The following is a 12,231-nucleotide window of genomic DNA, read 5'->3' on the forward strand; positions in this document are numbered from 1 at the left end:
GGGCTCGTAACTACGAACTCCCATTGGCCCAGTCGGCGCGGGCTCGGTTCCCGGGGGCGGGACCCCGCCCAGCACCGCCCACACGGGGCCTGGGCACCGCCCCCCGGGTGCTGACAGCGACGGCGGCTCGCGCGGGTCAGCTGCAGGTGCGGCCCGGGTCGCAGCTGGTCCGGGAGCTCCCGGCTCCTACGCCGGGGCGGAGAGGAGCCGGGTTTCGCTCCAGCGAGCTCCCGAGGCCCCGGGGCTGTCAGTTTGGAGGAAGGCAGAAGGGCCCAACCCTGTCCCCAGGCCTCCCTGGTCCCTTCAGGGGCTGCTAGCCTGGCGACTGCCGGGGGAGAGCTCAGGGCTTGCCCTTGGCGTTCGCAGCCCTTGGATGGCTCGGGCCCCACCTGGAAGCCCCACCTAGCTGGGATGAGACATTGAACACACGTCCTTTAAAAAGTTGCGCTGGCCGTCCCGCTGTGAAGAGCCGCGTCCTAAGCCGTGAGCGCTGGAGGCCGCCCCGGTGCCTGGGAGAAGACTGCACCCAGCAGAGTCCCTGACAGTGCCCACCACCCACAAGGACCAGGGCTGTGCAGGGCCCTCCCGCGGTGCCACAGGGATGGGCAAGGGGGACACGGGGTCTACGGCAGGACAGGCGAGGAGAGGAGCTGCAGAGGTGGAGAGAGTGAGCTGGCAGGACTGGGCTTGTTTTCAGATGCTTGGCTGCGCCAGAACCTATGAAGGAAAGAACTGCTGGCATCCGTATTCCACTCCCTTGCAGGAGCCGGCTGGAGAATGAATGAAATTCAACCCAGCGACAGGAACTGAGAGACCCTACCAGGGGTACCCTGTCCCCGGCGCCCCTCCTGGGGCACAGGCCCAGTCACACCCTCCTCTGCTCCTGTCTGGTACTGGGTACATAGGCTGAGAAGTCCTTCTTTCGGTCCCAGCTGGTTTCCGTCACTTATACCCAAAAAGACCCTCGTTGCCACAGGACCACACCATTGAGCTCTGCGTAGGGTGGACAGGCAGGGTCCCTGGCAAGTCCTCTGGCCCCTAAGCCCGGGGCTGGCTGTCCCTCAGACACTGTGGAGACCCTTCGCCCCACCCTCATGCCCTAAGGAGCCCACTCCTTGCAGCCCTCTCAGAGATGCCTCAGGGTCAAGCGTAGGTTTGGGGTCCTTCTAGACCATGACACCCCCACCACTGAGCTTCTCACCATTGGGTCTCCTGACCACTGCATTGTCCAGGTCACCGTCAGGGGTGCTTGCTTCTGCCTGCTTCTCCCTCTTCCGGAGAATTGTGCTTGCTCTCTCGCCTCCTCTCTCCACAGCAGAGTCAACCTCCTTATAGGGAGTGACTCTCTCTGGCTTCCTCCTTTCCTCCCCTTACCCCCACCCAATGTGACTCCCATTGCCTGTCCTCTTGCCCATGTCCTCATCAGCCCACTGTCCCCGCCTGGCAAAACTCAGCCACTCACAGTCCTGCACCACCATATAGTGCAGAGTGGCCGTGATGACCCCGTGGTCCAACTGCAGATGGACGTTCTCCCATTGCCCAGCCTGCTGATGTCTGGTCAGTCTCTGGTCCCACCTGCTGTGTCTCAGAGATGACCGCACCGGCCCTCCTTCACAGAGGAAACAAAGCCATCAGATGGAAGGCCTTGTGTTGCATTACCCCCAAGTCTGCCCCCACACCCCAACTCCCCCCCCCCACCACCACTTGCTGTTCCCTATCAATGCCCCCTATTCTCAATCTTTTTCTCCCTACGGATCCTGGACATCAGGATTAAACTCAATCTCCCCACCTTTTCTTCTTTTTAATTTTTTAAATGTTTTATTTATTTTTGAGAGAGAGACAGAGTGCGGGCAGGGGAGGGGCATAGAGAGAGGGAGACACAGAATCTGCAGCAGGCTCCAGACCCTGAGCTGTCAGCACAGAACCCGAAGCAGGGCTCAACCTCATGAACCATGAGATCATGACCTGAGCCGAAGTCAGACACTCATCCGACCGAGCCACCCAGCTTGCACCCTAGCTTTTCTTGCCCCACACAGATTTCTTCATTAGAGAGTTCTTACAACATTCACCAGCACCACATGCCTCCTGTGGCCCAGTCTCTGCTCACCAGGGAAGCCTCTGGTCTTCTTGCAAATTTTCACAGGTGAGCAGCTCCTGCAATGGAGGATTACTGAAAGAAGCCCTTCGGTTTCTCCTTGGAGGGCACGTGGACAGTTACAGACAATAAGTACCATGAGGTGTGCTATAGAGGGGTCTGTGGGATCGTGGAGGGGGCCTCTCATCCAGTCGGGAGGGACAGGGGCAAAATAAGCAGGTAGACTGAGACTTGAGGGCCAGAGGACACGCCATCCACCTGTGGGGTTTGGGGAGGTAGAACCCCAGGCCCAGGAATGCAGCGAGCCATGGCCTGTGAACTTCACTGAGGTCTCCCTCCACTTTCCCAGATTAAAAACCTTGTGGAGACAAAGAAGTTTGATTTAACTTTTCTTTATCGGAAGGGTGAGTGATGTGATCACCTTTGAGTTTTGGAAAGATGGCCCTGGAATCAGTGTGCCAGACAGATTGGGGGGAGGGGCTGGCAAGAGGAGAAGCTGCTGCAGAGCCGCCGCCCCGGGGGCCTCTGCCCACCCCTTCCCCGGCTGTTCCTCCAGAGCTGGCATGCGGCTTCTGTCCCCTCTCTTCACTCTCTGTGGACAGAGCTCACCATACTTCTCACCTCCCAGAGCCTTGCCATCTATGAGACCCCAGAACTGTGTTCCAGGTCTGCCCTCTCTTCAGCCCAGACCCATGAGGCCAGACGGCAGCCGGACACCTCTGCCAGGATGACCTCAGGGAGCCAACCCCTACCCTCTCTCTAGGGGCTCCTGCATCAGCAAACGGAACGGTTGACGCTCCTCACCTGCCCTCCAGTGACACTCCTTTCTCTCTGACCCGGCTGCTCTGCCCCACACACCCCTCCTGCTATGCAGCATTTTTCTAAGATAAATATGATGGCATCACTCTCCTCCCCCAGCTGGTAAAAATAAATAAACAAATAGAAACCAGAATAACTGCTGATGCCTCCCTACCTTCCTCAGGACGTGAACCAAGCTCTTTAATATGGCATGTGTCCAACACTTGTTCATTTATTCATCCAGCAAATGTTTATTGAGCTCCCATGGTGTGCACAGCAGGAGGAACAGAGAGTGACCAGGTCATCCGTGATGACTTTACAGAGGGAGCTGGACCGGGGCAGCCAAGACAGAAGAGGAAATGTGACGGGCACAGAGATGCTCAGATGATCAAAGAAACATCTGGGGTGGGGACGATGGGGTGATTATCCCTTCTCAGATTGACAAAGACACCAAGACCTGCGAACGTCGAATCCATTACCGGTTGACAGCGGACTGGCACAGGCGTCGTGGAGAGGAAGTCGGCAACGTCTGTCTGCGCAAACACAGGTTCGCCTGCAACCAGAATTTCCACTTCTAGGAAAGTATCCTTTACGGACACTTTTGTGAGCTCACAACAGAAGGGCTCTTACTCTTGGAAAGACTGGAAATGGTCTGATTGCTCATTAATAAAAATCAGTTAAGTAGTTACAGAGCACCTACGTATTGGAGTAGGGCCAACCGTAGGAAAGAACGGAGGTCTCGGGGTGCCTGGGTGGCTCAGTTGGTTAAGCGTCTGACTTCAGCTCAGGTCATGATCTCACAGTTTGTGAGTTCGAGCCCCACGTCAGGTTCTGTGCTGACAGCTCGGGGCCTGGAGCCTGCTTCAGTTTCTGTGTCTCCCCCTGCTCATGCTTTCTCAAAAATAAATAAAACATTAAAAAAAAAAAAGAATGGAGGTCTCTCTGTTTACATATATTTTCACTCACATGTGCTTGCGTAATACACACACACTACCACCTGGCCCTAGCTAAATATACCAGCATACATAAGAGAAAGTCAGGAATGGAGTGCCCACCCAGAAGAATCCATAGTGGATGGCGATGCAAGGGTCCCACGTTGTACTTACTTAAACTTCTTACAAAAACCGTTCAGTACTTCGGTAGTGTGGAAAAAGAGGGTAGAGATTTTTCAGAACACAGCTGTGAGGGGATCTTGAGGAAGGGTCTCCAAATCACCTTTGTGAGGAACTGAATATCTAGCCTGCGTTCTCCAGCCCTGATTCTGGCCAGGCTCCCAGGCCACTCATCAGGGCAGACATCTGAGGAGCCGACACTCGGGACCAGGAGGTGGTGGGTGGCTGGCTGACTGCACCCCTAACGCCCACTCCTAGAAGACTGCCGGGCTCCAGGACAGTGTCCCCCACCAGAAGGCACCAGAGATGAGGCTGGTGGCCGCTGGGGTCCCTGGCCAGTCGCTGAGCACTTCCCAGTGGGATGGGGCCCCTGTCAGGCTAGGCAGGAGTGGGGAGCAGGACGGCCGGCCGGCTCCCGCCCCGCTGGGGCATCCGGCTCCGCCTCCTCCTGGAAAGACTATTTAGATCTGGTGATGCGGAGGCCAGGTCTCCAGCAGGACCCACAGACCGCAAACTGGCTGAGGAGGCCCTCCACCTGCCAGGTGCTCTCTGCCCAGCCGACAGACAGCAACCCACCGGCCCGCTTCTCGCCTGAGACCCTCTCGCCGACAGACACAGGTACAAGCTTGGCTGTGTCCACGCCTGCACCCCTCATCACCGGGGCTTGCCAATGTGCCGGGCTTAGGGGTGGCTGGCGGTGAGGACTGCCCCCCCACAGCTACCTGGCTCACACTCCTTCCAGCCCCGCCCCCATGGCCCGGCCCCTGCCGGTCACATTCGGTTGCATCAGCCTGCTCTGCCTGCTGGTCCCAGGCACACTGTCCCGCGGCCTGGGCGGGAGCCAATGGCCTGCCCCACCTAGGTGAGTGGGGTTCACACCAGCCCAAACCTCGGGGCCTACGGGGAAGGAAACCAGAATCCCTGGGGAGGCCCCCCTCGATCTCCCCTGCCCTGGACCCCCCCACCCCGGACTCTTCCTGCAGTGGGGAAACCCCCCCCTGCCACTAAGGCTTGCCCCCTAAGTGAGAAGCCAGCAAATGGGCCTTCAGCAAATCCTGAGCAGGGCAAGGGACCCCTCTTTCTTGGCCTCCCTCCCAGGGCACTCCCCTCCCCTATGAGTAGAGGAACCACTTGGAGGAGAGGTTGGCTAGGAGAGGGGAGGCTGGAGGGATCCCCAGGATTGCCCACCTTCCTCCACCCCCAGGGGAGGGCTGGGGGGGGGGGTCACTCGGGTCGTGAGCACGGTGACCCACAGAGTCCAGGGGTGCCCTTTGCCCAGGTAAATGGACACGTGGCCTGGGCTACTGAGATGGCTGAGAGCCAGGACCCAAGCCCAGAGCTCACAAGGGCCGGTGGGCTTCCCCTGGCCTGCTGGATAATGACGTGGGGGCTGCGGACTTCCCCTGGCAGTGCTCCAGACTGTTGGGGAAACTGGGCTTCCCCTGCCAGTGACCCCAGGCCTGTGTGGAGGGGAAATTGGGTGCTTTTGGAGGGTCCCTAAAAGGTTTGGCCGTCAGGTTTACTTCCCCCAACCCCCTTGCAGGGAGCCCCCAGCCTGGGCCCCTTCCGGTGGCCTGAAGCCGGGACACCCTGCCGTTCAGCCTGTGGTCTGGAAGCTACACCAGGCCCTCCAGCCACAGAGGAGCGCCAACCGAGCCCCCGCCATGGGTCACCCTCTCCGGGGTGGCCCCCACCGACACCTGGGCCCCCGCAGGTCCCGAGCCCAGCTCCTGAGGGTGGGCTGTGTGCTGGGCACCTGCCAGGTGCACAACCTCGGCCACCGCCTATGGCAGCTGGTTGGGTCAGCCGGCCCACGGGACTCAGCCCCCGTGGACCCCAGCAGCCCCCACAGCTACGGCTGAGATGGAGCAGGACAGACCTCTGTCTGTCCCGGCCAGGATGCCACCCCCCAACCCAGTCCAGAGCTGCATCTGGGCCCCCCTGCCCCCACCCAGCCCCGCGGACTTCCTACAAACACCAATAGCCATAACAGTGTGCAGGCCCCCAAGGCAACTCTCGCCCCACCCCACACCCACCTGGTCCTGTAGTAAGCAACCTTGACCGGCTTTGGACAAGGAAGGCCGTGCACATGGGTCGACCCCAGCAGGTCTGCAGGCAGAGTCTGGACTCATGAAAGGGGCTTCAGAGGGGAGGGGCAGCCCAAGGATGTGGGGCAGGATACCCAGGGCCACGCTGGGCCAGCACAAGGTGGGCCAGTGTGGCCCCTTCCCCGGTGGTCTGGAGTCATCAGATTAGGCCCAGGCTTTGGGCACGCGCACTGGCCTGTCCCAGGTGCCCAGCCTTTCCATTCCCTGTGCCCTGGAGACTGGGAGGGCAGCAGGAAGGAGGACCCCCTGTGGTCCCCATCCCCAGAGCCTGAGTGAGAGAGGACAGGCCATGTCAAAGTGGAGACCTCCCGCCCCCCCCCCCCCCCCGCCCCCCACACACCCCTGCCTCTGCCCTCCAGCTGGATAGCAGGGAGCCTGGGAAAAGGCCTAGAGATTCAGGAACCACACTGGGGCTGAGCAGACGCCCCTTCCATCCCTCTGGGCGGGGTGGGGCTGGGTGGGGCAAGATCTCCAGCCCAGATAGGCCCAGTCAGAACCATTCCACCTCAGGTGGGGTGGGGTAGTCCAACAAGGGTGGGGGCGCCACAGGCTATACAATCTCCCCGGCCCCACCCTGCCCTGCTCTGGGATTTACTGGGGCAAACTAGTGGACAGCAGGAGGCTGGAGCAGGCTTAGAGTTCCCCTGCCTAGAGTTGGGGAAGGTGGATTGTCCTTAAAGGCTTAGAACAAGGTCTTCAGCCAGTTCCCGGTGTATGTCCACCCCGGGTAGGGCCTTTACATGCTGTGATACCTGAGCCTTTGCTAGTCCCTCATTACTGACACCCCCATGCCATCAGGACATGACCCAAGGTTCAGAAAGGAAGTTTCCATTACTTGGCATACACTCATAATGGCACTTACTCTGTCAACATTTGCTCTCGTCCCCTTCTCAGCCACCCTGTGAGGGGAGTGCTATCATTATCCCGTCTCTAGAAGCAGAAACTGCAGCCACAGAGGTCGGGGAAGTGCCTACTGTCACCACAGTGCCCTCCCACAGAACCCCTCAGATGCCCTGCCCCCCCATTCCCACCCCTCAGGGTGGGAGCGTTTCCAGGACACCATTAGGCCCTGTGGAGACAGTTCAGGCTGGTCCCTGCCCTGAATTGCATGTGGGAAGCAGATCAGGGCAGGCTGCCTGGAGGAAGCCTAGGTCTGAGGATTGCAAGGCTCCCAGGGGAGCCGAGGGTGGAGTCCACAGGAGGCATGAGTATGGCCGGGGAAGCCCCCCCACCCCTACTCCCAAAGCAGCTAAGAGAGGCTGGAACCAGCGTGAGTGGGGGTGGAAGAGGCCAGTGGGCCAGGCCTCAGAGCCATATGCCTGTGGTCCCTGAAGGATGTCATCAGAGCAGGCAGGGGTCGCAGGGCCAGGAAGACTGGGGAGAGAAGAGAAGGGGTCTAGGAGGGTCAAATTGGGAGAGTTAGGAGCTCCACTTGGCCAAGACCGCCCCGCCCCCGGCCGCCCCAGGCTTCCCATACTGGGCCTGTGTGTTGTCTGGTCCTCTGTACAAACTGTTCCTCTGCCAAGGACACCCCCACATTGCCCCTTCCTCACTGGTCAGAGCTGCCAGCCCCCCAGAAATCCATGCCCTTGTTGAGGACCTGCGGCAGTTTGGGGTTCATTTTCCTGGAAGCAGGATGGACTGTTGACGTCAAGGCATCCCTGTGCCGGGCCATGTGGTCACAGCATTGCACCTGGCATCCACCTGGCCCCTGAGCTCCAGGCCGTGTCTGGGCCACCTACATGATGCTCCCTGATGCCAAGCTCACCCGACTCCCACCAGCCTTCTCCTCTGTCTCCCTCACGCAAATCCTGTCGGCTGGTCATTTGCTCCTTTTTCTAGTGCAAGCCGCCACCTGCTTTTGGGGTGATGGCTCCAGCCACCTCCCTGGACCCTCCCTCCATTCCTTCAGCAAATGCTTGCTGAGCATGTGAGAGAAGCATTAGTGAATACCCCCTCCCAACTGACACCATAGTGGAAGGAGACAGTGAAATGGACACTTTGCCATTTCAAATGGGGGGCCCCAGCACTCTCCCCGTCTATTCTCAGCACCGGCAGGAGGAGACCATCATCGTAAGAGCAGCACACCCCACCCAAACGTCTTGTCTCTGAAGCTGAGTGGGTGCTGAGACCCACACGCCCGAGGAGGGGGTGTAGACTGACGCCTTCGTCCCCTGTCCTTTCTCTCTCTGCCCCCAGATGACCCGACCATACTCAGCATCCCCCCCACCCCCACCCCCCGTCTTTCTCAAGTGCACCGGCCTTTCCAGTATGAGACAATGATTGGTTTTGCGGTGTCTGCCTCCTACTTGGAGAACCTGTCAGCTCCCAGGCAGGCATATTGATCAGTTGGGTCCTGGCGATGTCTGCCTGACCTGGTCCATGCCTGATGAGTGCTAGCTGAATTCATCTCTACCCTGACTCCAGATGGAGCCCCTCACCTCAAAAGCCAGACAAAGATCACCACCACCCCCGTCTTGACCAAACTTTAGCCAGGCTGCTCCACTGGGCCTCACCCAGTATTAACAAGTGTCCCCTGCCCCTGAGACCTGATCACCTGGCCTGCCTTTAGCAAGGATCCCCCAACCTCTGTGGCTCCCCTTAGCAATCTTCTGTCCATTGACCCCCACTCTGCTTATTGGCAGTCAACCCCCTGCTGTCTTTGTTGGATTCTGTCTCCCCTATTGCAATAGTCACGAATAAAGTCTTTCACTCTCACTTAGCAAGCGTCAGGATAACTTTTCCTATAAACCCTGCCCTTCTCATAATCCCAGGTGCCTGAGGCTGATGGGTGGGGTCTGGGGTCTGCACCACCTGTTGGGAGGGGCCTACTGTGGGAAGGGAGGTGTTTAAGGCCCTTGGAGGAAGAGCAGGAGGCCGGCGTTGGAGCTGGAGCGGACGTCAGGCCTCCAAGTCCTAATCAGGTCAATTGCCCAGAAAGGCTGAAATCAGGAAGAGGGGGCCGGGGCCGGGGCCGGGGCCGGGGCCTCTGGGAGCTGCTCCCGTGCTGACACATTAACTTCTGAGGCCAGGAGGAGGGTGGATGGTCACTCATTACCGAGGGCCAAGGCCAAGGGGCTGGGTGGTGTCCGGTCACTTATGTAACCTGTGGGCATATATAGGGGCACACGGCCCGTGGGACTCTGACCCACCCGCCAACTCTGCTCCCTCAAGATGAAGGTGGCTGTGGTGAGTACTCCAGACCCAGTGCACATGTGGCCCCACTGACTGATCACCCAGCGGCTGGTTGTCCCTCGTGGAGCCGCAGACCCCCGCCCTCTCCAAGCTGGTTCCCACCAGCCCGCTGGTCCCGGTCAAAGGGCTCCCTCCTTCCTGTCCTCCTCCTGTGGTCTAGCTGGGGCAAGGGTCAGCAGCCCCACCCCAGGCTCCCTGCAGACCCAGATCTTGAGAAGGAGATGCCGGGTGCCATGTGCTCCTACGCAGCATCCCGGGCACCCGGGCCTCACCCGGGGAAGCAGGAGTCCTGCTGACATCCACTTTGCAGATAAGGAAATCGGAGCGAGGTCGCCTCAGACTGTCATTGTGCTTGGGAGGGGCTGTGCCCTGCTGCCCACCTTTTAGGCTCTGGTGCCCCGTGGGGACGTCCTGACTTCCTCATGGAACTGGCATCAAGGCGAAATGGGTTTCATCCTCCACCCAACCAGGGCCCAGACCCTTCCCTGGTCTACCGGCCCGATGTGGACCCAGAGGCAGCCAAAGACAAGGGCAGCTTCCGAAACTACACCGTAAGGACCCCACCGCTTGCCACCCTCCTCCCGCCCTGCCCCGAGCCCAGCCCCGCCTCAGCCCCATCTTTTCCTGGGGAGCGCAGCATTGTCCCCTTTTGCACAGCTCAGGGGCTGCCTTCGGGCAGCTCCCAATCACGCTTGTGGGGCCAAGCCTGGGAGACCAGAGCAGTGGGCCCCACGGGTGTGAAGGGCAGGGATGGGAGCCTCCCGGCTGACCTTCTGGCTTGCAGTCTGGCCCGCTGCTGGACCGTGTCTTTGCCACCTACAAGCTTATGCACACGCAGCAGACCGTGGACTTCGTCAGGAAGAAGGTACTTGGCAGCTCTCTGCTGCAAGTCCAAGGGTGGGGCTGTCCCCTCCCCCCCACCCCCCCACCCCCCCACCCCCCACCCCCGCCCCCAGGCCGAATGGATGGAGAGGGATCGGGCCCTGATCCCGCCAATACCATGGCCGTGCTGACATCCCCTTCCTGGCCTAGCACACCCAGTTTGGGGGCTTCTCCTACAAGAAAATGACTGTGCTGGAGGCTGTGGCCATGCTGGACGGGCTGGTGGACGAGTCGGACCCAGACGTGGACTTCCCCAATTCCTTCCATGCCTTCCAGACTGCTGAGGGCATCCGGAAAGCCCACCCTGACAAGGGTGTGTCCCCTTCCCGTGGTGGGCTGCAGTGCAGGGCCAGATGGGGGTCTTCGCCCTTTCCTGACTTCACCCCTCAGTTCCAAGCCTTCTCCTCTGCCCACTAGCCTGCCCTGTCCCTCTCCCTCCCAGACTGGTTCCACCTCGTGGGGCTGCTGCATGACCTGGGGAAGGTCCTGGTTCTGGCAGGGGAGCCCCAGGTAAGGCCAGAGGTGGAGGGGTGCAGCAGCTTGGGGCTGGGGCAGCCTGGGTTCAGGGATCTGGGCCCTGGAAACTCCCCACGTGGGCAGGGCAGTCACACCCACTGTGCTTGCCTGTCCCCAGTGGGCGGTTGTTGGAGACACCTTCCCAGTTGGCTGCCGTCCCCAGGCCTCTGTGGTTTTCTGTGACTCCACCTTCCAGGACAACCCCGACCTCCAGGATCCTCGATACAGGTGCTCCTCCCTGGCGACTGGTCTTCCTCTTCCCCACAGTGCACCTCAGCCCCTCACCTTCTATCTTTCCCTGCAGCACAGAGTTCGGCATGTACCAGCCCCACTGTGGGCTAGAGAACGTCCTCATGTCCTGGGGCCATGATGGTGAGGCCAGTTAGAGCCGGGCAGTGGGGAAGATGGGGACCATTGTGGGGGCCATGGCTCTGGGTGCTTTGGGGTGACACCTTGTCTCCCACAGAGTACATGTACCAGATGATGAAGTTCAACAAATTCTCTCTCCCACCGGAGGTAGGTGGGGGGAGGGGCTAAACCAAGAACGCCCAGCCCAGCCCAGCCCAGTTCAGCCCGGCCCAGCCCAGCCCAGTTTAGCCTGGCTCAGTTCGGCCAGCCTGGCCCTGCCCGGCTGGGTGTGACTCCCTTCTGCCCTCAGGCCTTCTACATGATCCGATTCCACTCCTTCTACCCTTGGCACACGGGTGGCGACTACTGGCAGCTGTGCAGTGAGCAGGACCTGGCCATGCTTCCCTGGGTGCAGGAGTTCAAGTACGGCCATTGCTGTGCAGGGCTGGGTGGAGGGGACTGGAGGGTGGGGGCACGGGGGGGATGTGGGGGGCTTCCTCACGAGGCACTGCCCCTCCCCTGTTGCAGCAAGTTTGACCTCTACACCAAGTGTCCAGGTCTGCCGGATGTGGACGAGCTGCGGCCCTACTACCAGGGGCTCATCGACAAGTACTGCCCTGGCGTGCTGAGCTGGTGACCGGCCTGCCCACCCTGCCCAGGCCTGGTCAGGTGCCCTGGGGTGACAGCCACGGTTGGGGGGCCTCCACGTGCACATCTGCGGTCAACACTCCCTGTCCTGGTGGCCACTCTGCCCAGTGGCAATAAAGACCTTGAAGCAGCTTATGAGTCTGACCTTCACTGAGGCGGGGGTCTGTTGTGGCCACAGTAGCCTCTTGGACATGCGTGTCCACTCCTGCCACCACACGCATCTTGCTCCGCTTCCCAGCTCTGGCATCGGCACCTGGGGTTGCCCTGCCCCTGCTCACATTCTCAAAACAAGTCCTGAAAAACAAGACAAAGCAGAACACTTGATAGCTAGGAGAGCAGACGGCATAAAACCTCATGGACCGTGTGCAGGGTAAGTGCGGTGAGCTCAAGCCACAGATAGCACCCCAGGGCCTTCCCGTGCCCCACGGTGCAGCCCTCGCCTGGGGTTGGCGAACCCCAAGTGTGTGTCCCTCAGCACTGCAGTTTAGCACCGGATTCCCCTCTACCTTCTAGCAGCTTATTTCTTTAC

The 12,231-nt window shown here is 60.1% G+C and overlaps 2 protein-coding genes across 2 annotated transcripts; both read left to right on the forward strand.

Annotated features, from left to right (window-relative positions):
* Positions 1 to 4,749: 4,749 nt before the first annotated feature.
* Positions 4,750 to 5,971, forward strand: ADM2 (adrenomedullin 2). The gene is made up of 2 exons (XM_042944689.1): positions 4,750 to 4,867; positions 5,549 to 5,971. The coding sequence occupies exons 1-2, from the start codon at positions 4,758 to 4,760 to the stop codon at positions 5,865 to 5,867; spliced, it is 429 nt and encodes a 142-aa protein (XP_042800623.1). The 5' UTR covers positions 4,750 to 4,757; the 3' UTR covers positions 5,868 to 5,971.
* A 3,624-nt stretch (positions 5,972 to 9,595) lies between these two features.
* Positions 9,596 to 11,967, forward strand: MIOX (myo-inositol oxygenase). The gene is made up of 9 exons (XM_042944690.1): positions 9,596 to 9,859; positions 10,093 to 10,173; positions 10,341 to 10,503; positions 10,633 to 10,700; positions 10,825 to 10,934; positions 11,011 to 11,078; positions 11,173 to 11,222; positions 11,365 to 11,477; positions 11,583 to 11,967. The coding sequence occupies exons 1-9, from the start codon at positions 9,731 to 9,733 to the stop codon at positions 11,689 to 11,691; spliced, it is 891 nt and encodes a 296-aa protein (XP_042800624.1). The 5' UTR covers positions 9,596 to 9,730; the 3' UTR covers positions 11,692 to 11,967.
* Positions 11,968 to 12,231: the final 264 nt, after the last annotated feature.

The sequence above is a fragment of the Panthera leo genome, chromosome B4 (assembly GCF_018350215.1).
Source record: "Panthera leo isolate Ple1 chromosome B4, P.leo_Ple1_pat1.1, whole genome shotgun sequence".
Lineage (NCBI taxonomy): Eukaryota > Metazoa > Chordata > Mammalia > Carnivora > Felidae > Panthera > Panthera leo.

Excerpts from the sequence above, each read along its gene's own strand:
- MIOX (XM_042944690.1), top strand. The coding sequence starts at position 9,731 with ATGGAACTGGCATCAAGGCGAAATGGGTTTCATCCTCCACCCAACCAG. Across the intron at positions 9,860-10,092 it reads GCAGCTTCCGAAACTACACC|TCTGGCCCGCTGCTGGACCG; the intron begins GTAAGGACCCCA and ends TCTGGCTTGCAG. Across the intron at positions 11,079-11,172 it reads CATGTCCTGGGGCCATGATG|AGTACATGTACCAGATGATG; the intron begins GTGAGGCCAGTT and ends TGTCTCCCACAG.
- ADM2 (XM_042944689.1), top strand. The coding sequence starts at position 4,758 with ATGGCCCGGCCCCTGCCGGTCACATTCGGTTGCATCAGCCTGCTCTGC. Across the intron at positions 4,868-5,548 it reads CAATGGCCTGCCCCACCTAG|GGAGCCCCCAGCCTGGGCCC; the intron begins GTGAGTGGGGTT and ends ACCCCCTTGCAG.